This window comes from Octodon degus, unplaced genomic scaffold (assembly GCF_000260255.1).
Source record: "Octodon degus isolate 3935 unplaced genomic scaffold, OctDeg1.0 scaffold00105, whole genome shotgun sequence".
NCBI lineage: Eukaryota > Metazoa > Chordata > Mammalia > Rodentia > Octodontidae > Octodon > Octodon degus.
In genome coordinates this window covers 643,423-660,351 of record NW_004524681.1, presented here as the reverse complement: position 1 = coordinate 660,351, position 16,929 = coordinate 643,423, and the positions used below count along the sequence as shown (strand labels likewise).

Here is a 16,929-nt window from a genome sequence, read left to right as displayed (position 1 = left end):
GCGCCGCAGGAGCGCATCCCGTGCTGCTCCCCAGCCGCCTGAGAAGAACGCTGCGGGTGTTAGGCGGCATTGCCGCTTTTCACTGAAGAGCAGTATTTGGAGCTGATTTGAGATTGCAGTGAGATATACCTGAGGTTGGGTCCAGTGTACAGTGTGTTTTAGCTCAGAGTTTTAGAGGCTTAAAATCCAAAACCAGGTGGTTCTTTTGGCCTCCTGCGAGGCCCGCATCCTGGGTGTCATCCCCACAGAAGTGCGTGAAAGACAGCTCCAGCGCAGGGCTGGTATTTGACCTGATTTTATACAGACCCGTCTTCTCGAAGCTACCTTGCTCCGCTGGGCCAGCGCTGCGTTTTTCTAAGGGCTGTGGTTTACTCAGCACCTTGCTTGAAGGCTTGGAACTCAGTGCTGCCATGCTGGGGATCAGACTTCCAGCTCACCAGACCCGCAGAGGCAAGCCACAGCCAGACCAGAACAGATGTCTCCATCACGCCTGTCATCAAAACTTAAAATAATTCTACTTCCACTTTATAGGAATTCTTACAAGGCATCTGAGGACTACTTTGTGTATAACAAAGATTTAGTAATCCAGCAGAGCACGTAGGTATACATAGACAATCTCCTGCACACACGTTATCCCTTTCACACCTGGAAGCGTCAAAACGACCATAAGCCATTAATTCCCAAAGACAGAACTACTGTATGACCTAGTAAAGCCTAGGAGATGAATTTTTTTTTTTAATGTATTTGGTTGTTACACTGTCTATGAAGCTTGGACTCATGGTGATCTTCCTGCTTTCAGCCTCCCCAGAACTGGGATTACAGGCATGCACCACCATGCCTGGACTCTGGCCAGCTCAGCCTGCAGGGCTGGCGTGGCTTGTGGTACCAGGGATTGAACCCAAGTCCCTGCACTTGCCTAACCTTGCCTAAGCAGGCACTTTAGTTAGCTGAGCTATTTTGCTTGCTCTAGGAGATGACTTTTTTTTTGGTGGTGTGCGGGATTGAACTCAGGACCTTGCGCTTGCCAGACAAGTGCTTATCCTACTGAGCTATCTCCCCTGCCTTGAATTTGTTTTTTAATTTTTTTTAAAGGCAGTATATTGTTGGATCATGTTTCTTGGTCCATTTTGCAAGTCTGTCCCTTTTGATGAGTGAATTCAGACAATTTATATTGATGTTTATAACATACTTATCAATTTATCCTTATCACGTGATTTTCTTCTTGTCCTTTCTCTTTTTTCCCCAGTTTAATTGCTTGCTTTTCCTGGTAGATTTATTCTGTTGGAGTTGTAGTTGTTATCTTTTTTCTAGAATGTCCTTCAGGCTGGGTGTGGTGGCACATGCCTGTAATCCCAGCACTTGGGAGGCTGAGGCAGAAGGATCATTGGAAGTTTGAGACCAGCCTGGACTACAGAGTGAGCTTGAGGCTACCCTGAACTGCATAATGAAGCCCTGTCTCAAAAAGACAAAAACAAACACAGTATGCTAAAGATTGTAAATTTTATTTGTACTGATAGTGTTTGGACAGGATATTCTGTCTGCATCTTGTACTATGGATAACCGCTAAGAAGGTAACAATGTACAAAGTATTAATTATTGAAGTTATCATGTTAATCAGTTTTGAAACTGTCTCATTGATATTTGTTTCTCAATAAAATAAAATTTAAAAAGAGTAAATTTACCTCTTGTCCCTGTATCTTGGTTTTTTCCTTTTGAAGTTAGGTTTACTGAGGTGTAACTACAGGTAGCAAAAGCTATCCTTTTGTGTTCAAGGTATTCCTTACTTGGCTAGCATGCATAGGGCATGAGTCCTTGCACTGAGGAAAGACTCTACCATTGTGAGCTTGAACAGCCACGTGGTGACACCACAATCAAAATAGGAAACATTTCCATGTTGCTTGAAAGTTCCCTCATCCTCTTCTAGGTTGAGCTTCCTTTGTCCCTCTACTCCTGCTGGAAACCACAAAGCTGAAGTCCATCTGTTACTTTTTTTCAGATTTTTTTTTTTTTTTTTCTGATGATGGGAATGGAACCCAAGGTCTCACTCATGCTAGACAAGTGCTCTAATACCCTGGCTCCTCATAGTCCTGGCTGTTATTTATTTATTTGTCTTTTATCAGATACATGTTTTTCAAACTTTTATTTGTCATTTTGTGGCTCTTTTCCCTATTCTTTACAGTGTCTTTTAAGAAATAGAAAATTTTCCAGGTGCTATGGTGCACACTTGTAATCTTAGCTACTTAGGTGACTGAGGGAGGAGGAAGGCAAGTTGGAGACCAGCCCAGGGCAAATGAGTGAGACCACCTAGAAATAGGACAAATAGTAGATGAATGATATATGGACCTTCAATAATATAAAGGAAATACTATAAATCAAATTGCTAGATGTCAGAACCACAAAGTTTGTGTTCTCTGAAATCAAGGATTGAATTCAAAGAATGGGAAGAATTTATTGAAAGAAAAATAGCTTCTGTGTAAGAGAACCCCAAATGGGCCCAGAGAGTGGGTTGCCCACCAACCCCACTGTTTTAGTTTGTCCTGGATGTTCCTCCAAAGCCCCATGCAGTTGTGGGAGGTGGGCTTTTTGGAGGTGGCTGAATCTAGAGTTTGTGACTGGCCCATTGGCTAGTGCTAGGATTAGGGGTGTGAGCGCTACCCCCACCCCAGGGTGGGCACCTGCGTTCAACATAATGGAGGAAAGGAGGCTTGCTTCTTCCTTGTTGCTTATGCTGTCTTCTGCCACCATGAACTCTTGCCCCTCTGACATGTGCTACCCTGCTTTGGAGCCTGCTGATTATAGACTGAAACCTCCGCAAACAGATAATGCTTTCCTCTCTAACTTTGGGTGTTGGGTATTTTGTTTCTGTAACAAGAGTAAAGTAAAATACTGCTTCTCAAGGGTGTTTTATTGGGATAAAGCCATGAAATGAGGTGGGTTCAGGTGGGATAAAGCTATAGTCAACTAGGCAGGGGAGATAGCTCGATGGCATAAGCGCCTGCCTGGCAAGCGCAAAGTCCCAAATTTGATTCCCAGTACTGCATGTCATGCCAGCCCCCCCATAAGATTACAAGTATAGTCACGTAATTTGTTTTGGTCTTTTTGATACAGGGTCTCACTATGCAGGTCAGGCTGGTGTTGAGCTCACTTTGTAGCCCAGGAGCATCTGGAACTCAAAACGGTCTCCTGCCTCAGCCTCCCGAGTTTTGGGATTATAGGGGTGTACCACCACTCCCAGCATTTACGGAATATTGATCCACTGGAGAAATCCCAAAGTGGGTGTGAGGTGAGACAAAACTATGGTGAACCAATAAGATTACAACACGTATAGTCGCTTAGGTAACATTGATTAAATGGGGATCACACAGGAAAGCAAGTCACAGCAAATGTGCAATGCAGGAACAAGGATTTGTCGGGAAGGAATGGGCTACGGAAATTTTGGTCCCCACTCAAGGTATTGGTGGCTGTTTAGAATATCAGTCACAGGGGCCGATGAGGCGAGCTTAGACAGGCCTGTGACAGTTCGATCCCCTTGATCCCCCACACTACATGCTGCACTAGCCCCAACCTCAAGGTGGGCTGAGCCAGCCAAAAAAAAAAAAAAATACTGTTCGGGCCGACCAGATAGCTCAGCAAACTAAGGCTCCGGCTTAGGCAGAGCTCAGTGGCCTGGGTACCATCCCTGGTGTGCCAACCCCCACCCCCAGGGTGTGCCGAGATGGCGATTGAGACTGGGTGTAGTGGCATGTGCCTGTAGTCCCAGCACTTGAGAGGCTGAAAGCAGGAATCACTATGAGTCCGATCTACATAGTGAGACCCTGTAGACACTGTACTAAATTTAAAAAAATAAATAATTTTTTAAAAATGCTATCAATCACTGATTCTCATTGCCAGGGGAAGGATGTGGATATAGTTGTTCCTCTTATTCTAGAAGCCTGGCCTTCAGTGAATGTGCCTCTGGCCACAGTTGTGTTGTGTGCTGAGGGCCCAACCCTATCTGATTGCCTGGAATATTTATAACCACTTAGCTGTCTACAATAAAATGACTCAAAATTTATTTTCTTTATGGCAGAATAGTATTTTTTATCCATTGTATTTGTTGAAGGGCACACAGGCCACTCCAAACACCTAGCTTTTGAGTATACTCCTTTGTATATGGGTTCACATATTTCACTGTGAAATGATGTCTTTGACTCTTTTGGGAAGATGCATACAAATTAATAGTAAGGTCAAATGGAATTTCTAGTTTTAGGATTTTTTGTTGTTTTGTTTTGAGACGGGGTTTCACTGTAATTCAGGGCCACCTTAGCCTATGTGGCCCAGGCTGGCTTCATACTCACAGCGATCTTCCTACCTCAGCCTCCAACTACAGGAGGGATTACAGGTGTGTGCCACCATGCCCAGCACGCATTTCTTTACTGGAGAGTGATAGTGAACATGTTTTCATGTACTTTTCAGCCATTTGTAGTCTTCTGTGAAGGGCCCATTTGTTATAACTGCCCATTTTTTTTTTTTTCTTTTTTTTTTTCCAGAGCCAAGGATTGAACTCAGGCCCTTGCACTTGCCAGGGAAGTGCTTATTCTACTGAGCCATCTCCCTGGCCCCATAACTGCCCATTTTGAAGCTCCCCCAAAAACATGTTCCAAAGGTTTTTGAACAAGATGACCAGGTGTAGTTAAATCAACAACCCAACTTTTTTTTGTTTGTTTGTGGCACTGGGGATTGAACTCAGGACTGTGTTCTTGCCAGGCAGGCACTTGTTCTACTGAGCTGTCTCTCCAGCCCAACAACCCTACTTCTCTGGTACTAATTTCTGTCTTAGTTACTTTCCCACAGCTGGGACTAAATGCCTGAAAAATGCAACATGAAAGGGAGAGCAGTTTATTTTCGCTTATGGTTTCATTTTAGGGTTGTCCAGTTTCACGGAGGACACAGGAAGGTAAAAGGGCATGGCCGAGGAGACAGTGCTCAGCCTACAGCATCCAGGAAGCAGAAAGAAGAGAGAGGCTACAGCCAAAAGTAGTTTTCCAGTCCTCACCCCCATGACCACCTCTAACCAGGCCCCAATCCCTAGTAACACATCAACCTCCTAAAATCATCAGCAGAGGAATCCACTAATGTGCATAGTGTGCCTTGGACCAACCACCCTCCACATAGGAGACTATCGAGGGAGATTTAGAGCTAAGCAACAGTAACTAGATTAAATGGGAGGTTTTGATATTAAGTTTTTGCATTTCTTATATATTCTGGAATTAGTCCTCTGTCAGAAGAGTAGCTGGCAAAGATTTTCTCCAATTCTGTAAGCTGTCTCTTCAGTCTAATTGTTTTCTTTGCTATACAGAAGGTTTTGTGTTTTGTTTTTCTGAGATAGGCTCTCACTCTGTAGTTCAGACCTTGGTATTGTTGTAGGCAGTTGAGTTAGATAGAAATATTATGGGCAGTCAGACAGGGCCAGGCCCTCAAGGAGGCAATGAGAAAACAAGGTGACTTTGCAACTTTGGAAGAGACAGACACTCCTGCTGTGGGCCAGACCTCAAGACAAAAAAGTAAACAAATACAGCCACATACTTCCCTAGGGATGGGCACCAGGGATTGATATTCTAAATAGGTATCAATCACCTTGAAAGAGCTCTAAGACAAAGGGCATTACCAAAATTTTAAAAACTTCTACAAGAGGGATGGTGAGATAGCTCAGGGGTCTAAAGCACCCGCTTAGGCAAGTGTGGTTTGATCCCCAGCACCACATGCTGTACCAGCCCTGTCCTCAGGGTGGGCTGAGCGGGCCAAAAAAAAAAAAAAAAAAAAAGAGCAGGAAGGGGAAGAGACAGAGACAGAGACAAAGACGGAGAGAGACACAGAGAGACAGAGAGACAGAGAGAGAGAATATCAAGTGGGTTGTCCCCGAGAAGCTGTCTCTTTCAGGAACTTTTATAGAGGAAAACCATGTGGTGAGGCTGATCTCATGTGGAAAACATGGGAACTTGCTTAGGTGGGCATGAGGTGGGACAAAACTGTGGTCAACAAATGACATTACAAAGCACCATTGCTCAGGTAAAACTGATTAAATCTGAGTTAAATGGGAAAACAAAACTACTCACATGAAGACAGGAAAAGAAAGAAAAAGAAAGAAAAAAGAAAAAAATAAATAAAAAGGGGCTAAGGATTGGCTCAGTGTGAAGGTCCTGGATTCAGTCCCTAGAGAAAAAAAAGAGATATATACCACCCTTCATTTCTTTTTTCTTTTTCTTTTTTTTTTTTTTTTGGCAGAACCAGGGATTGAATTCAGGCCCTTGAGCTTGCCAGACAAACACTTATTCTACTGAGCTGTCTCCCTGGACCCCCAGCATTTCTTTTGCCTAGGATTGCTTTGGCTATTTGGGAGTATTTTGTATTTCTAATTCTCTCTCTCTCTCTCTCTCTCTCTCTCTCTCTCTCTCTGTGTCTCTGTCTCTGTCTCTCTGTGTCTCTGTGTCTCTCTGTCTCTCTCTGTCTCTCTCTCTCTCTCAGGGTGTATAGGGTCTCACTGCATAGATGGGACTGGTAGTGATCCTCCTGTTTACAGCCTCCCAAATGCTGGGATTACAGGTGTGCACCACCACGCCCCGACTCAATGGCCATTTCAGCGTGCTCTGGGGGCAGGGCTGGCACTGGCAAGACAGGCCAGGGGGTCGAACTCCAGGCCCCTGAGTCTGCCTAAGCAGACACTTCAATGTGCTGAGTTATTTGGTCGGCCTTTCTAAGTGAATTTTAGGACTGTTTTCTAGTCCTGAAGATGACATCAGTGATATTTTGATGGGGATTCCGTTGAATCTATAATCTGCTTTCAGTAGATTGACAGTAAGTCCTGATGTACAAGCTTTGCTGGGTCGAGATGAACCTGGCAGATTAGCTGAGTGCGCTTCTGGCTGTGTCTGAGCACGGCATGGGGCTGTGGTGCGGCACGCGTGAGGCTGACCACTGTACCCTGCTCTGCACCCATGCCACCGTGAACCAAGCGCTTCTGCCTCACCATGCCTTGTGCCCTGATGTGCATGGCTTGGAGCCAGATGACCGTGGGCCACACCCTCCCACACTGTGAGATGAACTGAAAACTGTCCTCCTTCAAATTGTGAATGTTCAGGGCTGGGGATCTAGCTCAGTGGCACACTGCCCGGTTGGCAAGTGCAAAGTTGTGAGTTTGTTTCCTGGTACAAAAAAAAGTTGTGAATATTGGATATTGTATCCAGCAACTGGCAAGCTGACTAATAGAGAAAATTGGGGCCGGGGCCAAGACCACACCTCGCCATGTGGTTTAGAGGCCTTGGATCGTGTCTGTGAGAGTGTGGAGACACAAGCTAAAGAGCCCCCGAGTGTTAGAACAGCCTGATGGCTGATTCTGGTTAGAGCTCGACCAGAATGCTGACAGGAACACAGTCAGTAGTGTAGCTTTTAGTTGGCAGCAGGACTAAAGTACAAGTTGGACTAGAGCCACATGTGTTATCCTCTGGCAGAAATTTGCCTATAATTTTCGCATGTCTCACGACTGAATAAGTGAGCTGGACAGCTGAGGGAATTTCTAGACAGCCTAACATTTAGGCTTCAGCCTGGGTGTTGCCTGCCATTTTCAGCACAATTACAGTGAGACTCAGGGGCTAAAGGCAGAGCAGAAAAACTTGAAAAAACTTAATTTATTTTTTTATTTCAGGGTAGGGTCTACAGGGTCTCACTGCATATATCAGACTGGTAGTGATCCTCCTGTTTGCAGCCTCCCAAGTGCTGGGATTACAGGCGCGCGCCACCACGCCCAGTCCCAGTTGCTGTCTCAGTGCGCTTGGGGGTAGGGGTGGGGGGCCAGCACTGCAGGCCCAGGGATCAAACCCGGCCCCTGTGCCTACTTGCAGGTGCTTTAATCCACTGAGCTATTTGGCCAGCCTGAAAAACTTAAATTTTGACCTATAAGTAAATGATACAGGGGACCTCCAAATGACATAGGGAGAAATGATCTTGCAACCTAAAAGGTACCTAGGATGAGTTCATGTTCTCTAAAACCAAAGAATGAATTTTAGGAACAAACGGAGGTTATGAGCAGAATATGTTTGATTGAGGGGAGAGAAAGCTCCTGTCCAAGAGAGGGACAGGAGGGGAGCCCAAGCGGGTTGTTCCTGGTAAGCTGTCTCTTTCAGGTACTTTTTTATAGAGTAAAACCACATGGTGAGGCAGGTCTAAGGTGGTGGAGAAGACATGGGAACTCTCTTAGGTGGGCATGAGGTAGGACAAAGCTATGGCCAACCAATAAGATTACAAGCACCAGCTGGCCAAATAGCTCAGTGGATTAAAGTGCCTGCAAGCAGGCGCTGGGGCTGGGGGTTCAATCCTTGGGCCTGCCTGCCAGCCCCGCCACCAGGGCACACAGATGGCAATTGAGACTGGGCGTGGTTGCGTGGGCCTGTAATCCCTGCTCTTGGGAGGCTGTAAACAGGTGGATCACTACAAGTCCAATCTAGTAGTGAGACCCTGAACACCCTGTAGACCCTTCCCTAAAATGCCAAAAAAAAAAAAAAAAAAAAAGATTACAAGCATCATTGCTCAGGTAAAATAGATTAAATCCAGTACCAAATGGGGAAGCGAGTCACACAGCAAGCAGGCATGAATATGGGACAGGGTCTCTTCCTGTTGAGGGTTGGGCCAGTGACTCATTTGGTCTTTTTTTTGCGGAACCGGGGATTGAACTCAGATCCTTGACATTTGCCAGTCAAGCGCTTATCCTACTGAGCCATCTCCCGGCCCCCCTCATTTGGGCTCTTGCAAGGTGATTTTTTTTTTTTTTCCTGGTGGAACCAGGGATTGAACTCAGGCCCTTGCGCTTGCCAGGCAAGCACTTATTCTGTTGAACCATCCCCCCAGCCCCTCTTACAAGATGATTGATACCTATTTAGAATATCACTCTCTGATGCCCATCCCTAGAGAAGTATGTAGCTGTGTTTGTTTCCTCTTTTGTCTTGAGGTCTGGCTCATACAGGAGTGCTTCTTCCAAGTTGCCAAGTCATCTTGTCTTCTATATTGTCTCCTTGAGGGTCTTGCCCTGTCTGCCTATAATTTCTCTATCTAACTGGCTGCCTACAACACTGGGAATCGAACTCAGGACATTGCATTGACCAAAGAGGCACTGTGCCACTATGCATATATATCCCTGGCCTGAAGAGCTTTATCTTAATCCCAGTAGATTCTGGAATTCTGTCAGAGGGTTTTTGATCCTCCTGGAGTCCTGATTTCATTCTTTTGTCTCTTTTATTTTTTGCCACCCACTCATTTTGGAGCTTGTGGACCTGATCAATCTGCAATGATGAAGGGTAATATTAACCTAATAAGGCCAAAGGAGGTACAGTGGCTAAAGAGATTAGCACCATTAGAAAGAGTACTTTGCACAGAGACAAAAAAAAGATGCTTGAAAGTATCCAGGGATCATCAGAACCCCACCCCACTCATTGCAGGCTTCAGGATGCAACAGTAGCAACCTTGCTCCAGAGAATCCTAGTTCATCTTGCTATCTTAATACTGCCTGTGTCACTCACCCACGATGCCAAGTTTGCGCCAACTGACTTCTTCACATTTTATACAGCCTGTTCTCATGAAACAGACTCAGGGTATCTGGCGGCTCCTTCCCATAAGGAGCGATCTTTTGTAAATGCTACTATTTAGCAAGTTTATGGTTGCTATAATGGCATCTCTGCTTCGGGGACAGTGCAGTGTTCAGGTTGTAGACTCTTCTATTAATTTTCTGTTAACAGAACTGAAGTTCTAATTTGTAAAAGTCAAAATAGTCATGTTCACAATTCTGTAAAGAAACACAAGAATCAATTATTATGTATACATTTTGCAAGCAAGATAACACATGTGTAGCAAGGCCTGGTCTGTTGGCTTGCCCAGGCTACGGTTAAATTCTTGGCAAGCAACCCCACTAAAAGCCAAGGTGCTCAAGGAGTATACCTGCTGAGTGTCCTAATGAGAGATGACGGTCGAGCACTTAAAGAGCAGGTCTTTTTATCTTTACAAACTAGCTTTATTTAAGACTCTGAAGCATAGTTAACACTGTAGGAAGGAACTTGCGACACATATTCAAGAAAGCCTGTCGTACATGATGCCTACGGTAGTCGGTCTCGATACTGACATTCTTCATACAGTGCACAAATGACATCAGCATCCTCCCTGAAAAGAACGGCTAACAATGGCGTGGGCTGCCTCAACAGCAAAGCCTCCACTTGCCCTACCACCTTAGAATAGGAAACTAAAACATGGGAGGCAAATTAAACACTAGTTTTCAATTCTAGCATGGGGTGTAGGGAAAAGGGAGGAGGGAGAAGCAGTCGGAGTTAAACATTTCGCATAAAAAAGGGGACCTGACCTCCCTCGACTGCTCAGAGGAGTTACTCTAATGCATTTCAGAGCCAGAAACATAACTGACTTAACATTGAAACTTTTAAACAAATGATCCAATTTCTATCAATTACAAAGCCAATTTTTTGTCTTTGAAAACTGTAACTGCATTTAAACTATAAAAATAAACAATTTAGGGTGATCCAATTTCTCACATTTATCTAAGCTTTACTACAAAGTAGTTCATGAATCATTTCACATTAATACTTGTTTATACCCAATTTTAAAAGACTATATGTGAAAATATCAGACAAAAACAAACCAACATACAGTACTAAATTTTTAACACAAAAAATAAAACTATGAAAATATGAGTATTCAAGTCAAATATAATGGGATTATAACATGGCACAGTATCTGGCATTTTAAAAAATATTAAGACTAAGTCAGATTTATTGCTATATCTTATTAACAATCAAAAATATAAAGTATATCACAACCATCATGCCAAATATGTCGCAGTATAAGAATATTAATATAACACAGATACACATTTATAATATATCCACTGATATAGTAAAACTTTATTCAGAATAATTTGAATTGATAAAAGTCTAAAAATGTGAATATTTTTAAGATATGCAGTTTAAGCACTCACAAGCTTTTTTTTCCTTCCAAGCACATAATTTCAAATATGCAAATTTGCACTGGTCCAGTATCACCTAATATAATAATTTTGGGTACTTGTTTTAATGACAAAACAAGATTGTTTTTAAACTAGTGTTCTTAAATAAATGACTCTGAAATCTAAAACTTAAAAACTTTTCAAAATTAAAATTTTCTTTAGCTATTACTTTTTTGTTATGTATTTAGTACAGGGTCTACAGGGTCTCACTACACAGATCGGACTCATAGTGATCCTCTTGTTTTCAGCCTCAGCTTCCCAAGCGCTGGGATTACAGGTGCACGCCACCATGCCCAGTCTCAGTTGCCATCTCAGTGGGCCCCAGGGGCGGGGCTGGCACGGCATCATTATTTTTATTAAGTCCTTTTATCAGATGGTACAAAGTAAACAGTATTCAAGTCCTATCATGATTACAAATTCTAAGTCAGCATTATGATATCTTAGTCATTTCTTAATAAATGAAGATTAGTATTATTCTTTGCTTATGACAGTGACTGATATTGTTTGATTAACAGATCTCTAAATCAAAGTCTGCTGTGTAGTATTAGTAGTATGGGTTTTCCAAAATTCTAATACACACTGTCAGTTAACTCCTTCCTAAAGTATACCTGTAAACAGATCAGATTTTTTAAAAGTAGATCAAATTTTAAATAAGTATTTTCTATGTGTCATGAATTGCTAACACCAAATTTTACTCCTTTCTCACATTTCAGACATCAGACCATCTACTAATCCATAAATACTCATGTTTCACATACTTCATGGAGTAGCTTAAAACGTTATCAGCATAAGAAATAATTAGCATTACATAGTAATTTCCTTTGTCATAGGAAAGGGTTGGACAAAGTCTGGAAACATTTTATTTTCCAATTTGAATTACAGTAATTTTGCCACAGACCACAGCACTAGTGCATGTATTACTTTAGACATGCTCTAAGAACAAAACAAAAAATTACTGCAAAAATACATGTCACCAATGTGGAACACACTCAGATTATACAAAGTACTGAACTAATATCCCAACAAGAGGTATATGTAAACAGTACATAAGGAAGAAATAGTTTTAATATGAAACAATCGGTTAAGTCACACACATTGTGATCAGAAGCAGGACTTTCTTTTATAAAAGATAACATTTTAACAAGCAACATCATCGCATCTGCAGAACAAGAAGAGTACAGGTGCTGCGAGTGAGTTTAATGTAGTTCCAAATAATACTGATAAAATACGACTGACGAAGGTCCCCCACTGGGTCTCATCAGGTTTTCACTTGAGCGCAGGGGGCCTCCGCGTTCGCGGCCTCCCTTCATCCCATACCTGTCTCTCAAAGAGGCGTTTGCGCCACCCTCCCCTCCTCACTCCAGGGTGCGCCAACCCCCATCTCTGCACCGCTAGACGCTGGAGAATGCAGAGGTGACTTTTACAGCGATCTACAGGGTAAGTGGGAGAGAAAGGGAACGTCACTACAATTTGGAAGTAAGTATGAAATCTCTGAGTACAGGCTTAGAAGACAGCAGGCTGTTAAAAAAGTCAAAACAATCTAAAGGAATTGAAGGACAGCACAGTACCAGCTAATTTGCTGAAAAATATCACCTCACATGGTGCATGAATTGTGGTCACACTGTCTAAAGTGTTGTATGTTAAAAATCCATTCTGAAGATCTTTTTTACAACAAAAAATTGTCTCTTTTTTATATATTTAGTGCAGGGTCTCACTACACAGTTCAGCCTCCGAAATGCTGGGGTTACAGGTACATGCCACTTCCAGCCTCACTCGCTGTCCCAGGGGCTGGGACAGCACAGCAGGCTGGGATCAAAAGGACCCCTGCCCCCGTGCCCGCCCGGGTCTGCCTAAGCAGGCGCTTTAATCCACTGAGCTCTCTGGCCAGCCCTAAAACTGTCATTTTCTCTGCTACCTTCATTTTTATTTTAGCAGAAAAATTTTTTTTCTCTTAAAAATCTAAGAATTTAAAAAATCTTAAAATATTTTTTTGTTTTTAAGACAGGGTCTCACTATGTAGCCCAGGCTGGCCTCAAACTCATGGAGATCCTTGTGCCTCAGCCTCCCACGGGCTGGGATTACTGGCTTGCACGTTGCACCACTCCTGGCTCAGAATTTCTGCTCAAAGGAACAAGGGGAAATTTTGAAGCACAGAGGTTCTAGGAGGGGAAAAGCCAAGCCTGTTTATACCGCATTTCACCAGAAAGTTTAGATTGTAATAGGGCAAGTGGGAAATAAACCACGTTAAGAACTTAGTTTTTTAATCACATCAGGAAAAATTTCTGCTTCTTTCTTGAAAACGAAGAATTTAGTATAACAGCTATACTATGGTTTAAACAAGACTTTATGAGATTCCCTTAAGAATCTAATTCATATCAAGTTCCAAGCCACTATTTACAAATGAACTTTGGCAGCCTGTATGCTTTTCAACTTTCTAAATTAAAACACCTAAGACAGCACAAATGTTCATGCATATGAAATCTCTGTACACTAGAAAAAAAACAAATTCAAAACACGTTAGAAATTCCTTTTGAAAAATCATTAAAAATTCATTGCTTATATTTACTATTAAATACAATTGGTATGCTGAATAGTAAGTACTAGCATTGTAATTTGTTCAAGACACAAACTTGAAAGACACAAGTTAAATGAAGACTCTTGATACTTCTTTTATGGGAATGATTAAGGTCAGTAGATTTCATGGTGACACATTCTATTTTATTTTAATTAATTAATTAATCAATTGTCTTTTTGAGACAGCGTCTCCCTATGCAGTTCTAGCTGGCCTTGAGCTCACTCTGTAGCCCAGGCTGGTGCTGACCTCACAAGGACCCTCTTGCCTCAGCCTCCCCAGTGCTAGGGTTTCAGGTGTGTGCCACCACACCCGGCTTACACACTGTATTTTATTTTCTACCACTAGGCTCAGTTGGAAGTCTTTAAAAAATTATAAAAGAAAAAGAGAGGGGGGCTGGGGAGATAGCTCAGTAGAATAAGCACTTGCCTGGCAAGCACGAGGTCCTGAGTTTAATCCCCAGTACCGCAAAGAAAAAAAAGCTCAACATGGGTTACTTTTGTGCTTATTTATAAAGCATAAGCACTAGTACAAAAAGTCTTAGTTTCATGTGGATAACAAGCATCATGGAAGCAGCACTATAAAGTAATTTATTCAAAAGGAAAACATGGACTACGAATCTAAGTGCGCTGTCAAAGAACAACTTCCTTTGTAAGAGGTCAGCTGTGCTCGTGACTGCCCGTGGGCAGGACGAGCACGTGGGTCAGGGATCCTTTAGTGAGTGGGCAAATCATGTCACCTGGCCTCAGCCAGTGAGCCTCAATGCCAACAGGCTGCCCTTGAACAAAACTCGGAGGTCCTACTCACCGGGAGTCGTGGCCCTGAGTGAGGGAAGAGGACCACAGCCCTGAGGCATGACCCTGCTGCACGCTTTTCCTTTCACCACTGTGCTAGGCTGCAGCTGAGGCTGCTCCCTGCTTTTCCTAAGAATGCCCCCCAGTGTGCATAAGCCTTTGGGTGAAGCAGGACCCATTCTTCTGGACATTCTCATGGTTCACCACTTCTCCCATCCAGAAGCGTCTCTGTGACTTTGGATGAGTGTGGAAGCAGTAAGAAGGTTCATCACACATGTGAAGCCATGCATTAGGCATGGCTGCAGTTTGGCTGTGACGCATGTGGGAAACAGCCATGTTTTTTCTTTAGAATATTTACAGCTTCTTACTCATGTGAGGGGATCTGAAAGCCTAAACACTTGAACAGGCACTGGTGTGTGTGTGTTCTAAAAAGAGAATTGCTTGAGAATGGAAAATTAAAGAATCACTTTATAAATGAATTATCTTCAGACTCTTGAGAGAGAACATTTCATTTTTTTATAAAACAACTATGAAACTGTAAGCAGTAAAAGGCTTAAAAACTGCCTAAACTCAGTTCTAACGATGAGCACAGCTCAGGGCTACCACAGAAGTGTGGACCCCTGGGAGCATCAGAAGCCCTGCCCAAGGCCCTGGGTCTGTGGCTGGGGCCGGGGCTCGTGGTTGATATGGGCTCCAGCCCTGTACCACACAGAGCACTAAGCAGTCTTTAAAAAGCTATGATCTGACACTAGGAGTAGGCTTAGAACATGCAGTGCATTAGTTCTTAAACATCAGTACTCAATGGAATTTCAAGAAAAACCAAAAACTAGTTATGTCCCTACTTTTATTTATTTAATTGTTTTTGTACTGCAAATTGAACTCAGGACCTTGCACATGCCAGGCAGGTGCTGTGTTGCTGAGCTATATCACCAGCCTAGTCCTTACTTTTATAAAATTATTTATCTTTCCTTCCTTAAAATACAGAAAAAAATAAACAAAATTTAAAAAAATGATTTATCTCTAGCAAAAACTACCACGCAATCACAATAGGATCTTCAAGTATGTTCTGAAGATGGTCAATACAAGAGTCAGTCGAAAACACTACATCATAATCTGCTTCACACAAAGGAACAACTAATACAGTTTGTATAATTTCATTTCCTAAAATGATAAACAGTACATTCCACAACTACTGAAAATACATTTGTACTCTAACTAGTCAAGTATAAATGGAGAAAACCTTGTACCATATGAAATTGCTGTTTTGTAAGTAAAAATTAAAACTATTTTAAAAATAAGTTTAAAAAAATAAGTTTTATTCAATCAAAATATTCATCAACATTTTCTAAGATATTAATTTTCATAAAATTATTTTGTTAAAACTGTATACATTGTTCAAATCTTCCACTTACTGCTTCTCAGTTGGGAGTGTGTTGTTCCTTTTTTGACTTGAGACTGGACCTGACTATGTATTTCAAGCAGCTGGCCTTGACTTCCCAAGTGTTGGGATTACAGATGTGGACCATCATATCTGACTATGTTGTGTTTTACAAAAGCTCCAAGGATAAAAAAGACAATAGTCCTTTAGCTAAAGGTCCAGTGGCTATGATGGATGTGACAGAATTTCACAGGTCAGGCTTTGCTTGAGTGGCTTGCGACAAGAGGTCAAGTCCTCTCCTGTTAAAATACAGTTCACATTTGCTAACCAAAGGATGTTCGCAAATGAAAATGTACATTTGCAACTTAAATTTCTTAACAACATGCTGGTGCTGTGCTGTCACTGCATCCCCAGGTTTGCACTTAGTAATTATCTCCTTCGTAGATCAGCAGAGCACTTCAGAAATCGTGGTGCGAGTGACTGCAGTGGTCACCACCAGAGCGCTGCGTGACCTCCAGGTGCTGGCCCGCTGTCAACGGTCACGCTGGACTTCCCCCGCGCTTATCTGGCTGCAGGTTGTGATCTGCTCTAGGAATGAGCTTCTGCTGTTCTGACTCTTGGTGAGCACACTTGTCTGTGCTCTCTGAGCCTGCACTCTCTGGTCCCTTTTCAAACACTCACCAGCAACAGGAGAAATCCTGAAGCCCGCAACAAGGTCCTGAAAGTGAGCTTTCACTGTGGCTATTAACTTCTCTGAAGTTCACTTTAGAAATTCATGTCCTCACACCGAGATTTGTCACACTACCACTGAGCAGCTCTTTTGCTAGCAGAGCCCTCTACGACTCCGCTCACCTGCAGTACACCCCAGTTATGAATCATACAATGAAAACGTTCATCATTCTTCTTAGGACACTGTATTAGTTATTGCTGTGGAAAACAGTAACAATGCAAGAAAGATCAAGAGTATAATGTTCTCATAATTCTAAGTGGGACAACTTGAGTCATGCTTTATGTCAACTTTACTTATTGCAGACAATTTTCAACTGATCTAATTTAGCAATTTCATGTGGTACAATCCATAAACTAATAACAAGTACTTACTGAAAATCTACTCTATGCTATGATCTGTCTCTGCCTCATATCTGTCTCA

At 42.5% G+C, this 16,929-nt stretch overlaps 1 protein-coding gene across 1 annotated transcript in view; it reads right to left on the bottom strand.

Moving 5' to 3' along the window:
- Positions 1–12,426: 12,426 nt before the first annotated feature.
- The window catches only part of Pygo1 (pygopus family PHD finger 1), a 13,001-nt gene continuing 8,498 nt past the window's right edge, over positions 12,427–16,929 (bottom strand). Inside the window, 1 exon segment of the mRNA XM_004648948.2 lies at positions 12,427–12,465. Coding sequence (XP_004649005.2) covers positions 12,427–12,465 — 39 coding nt within the window.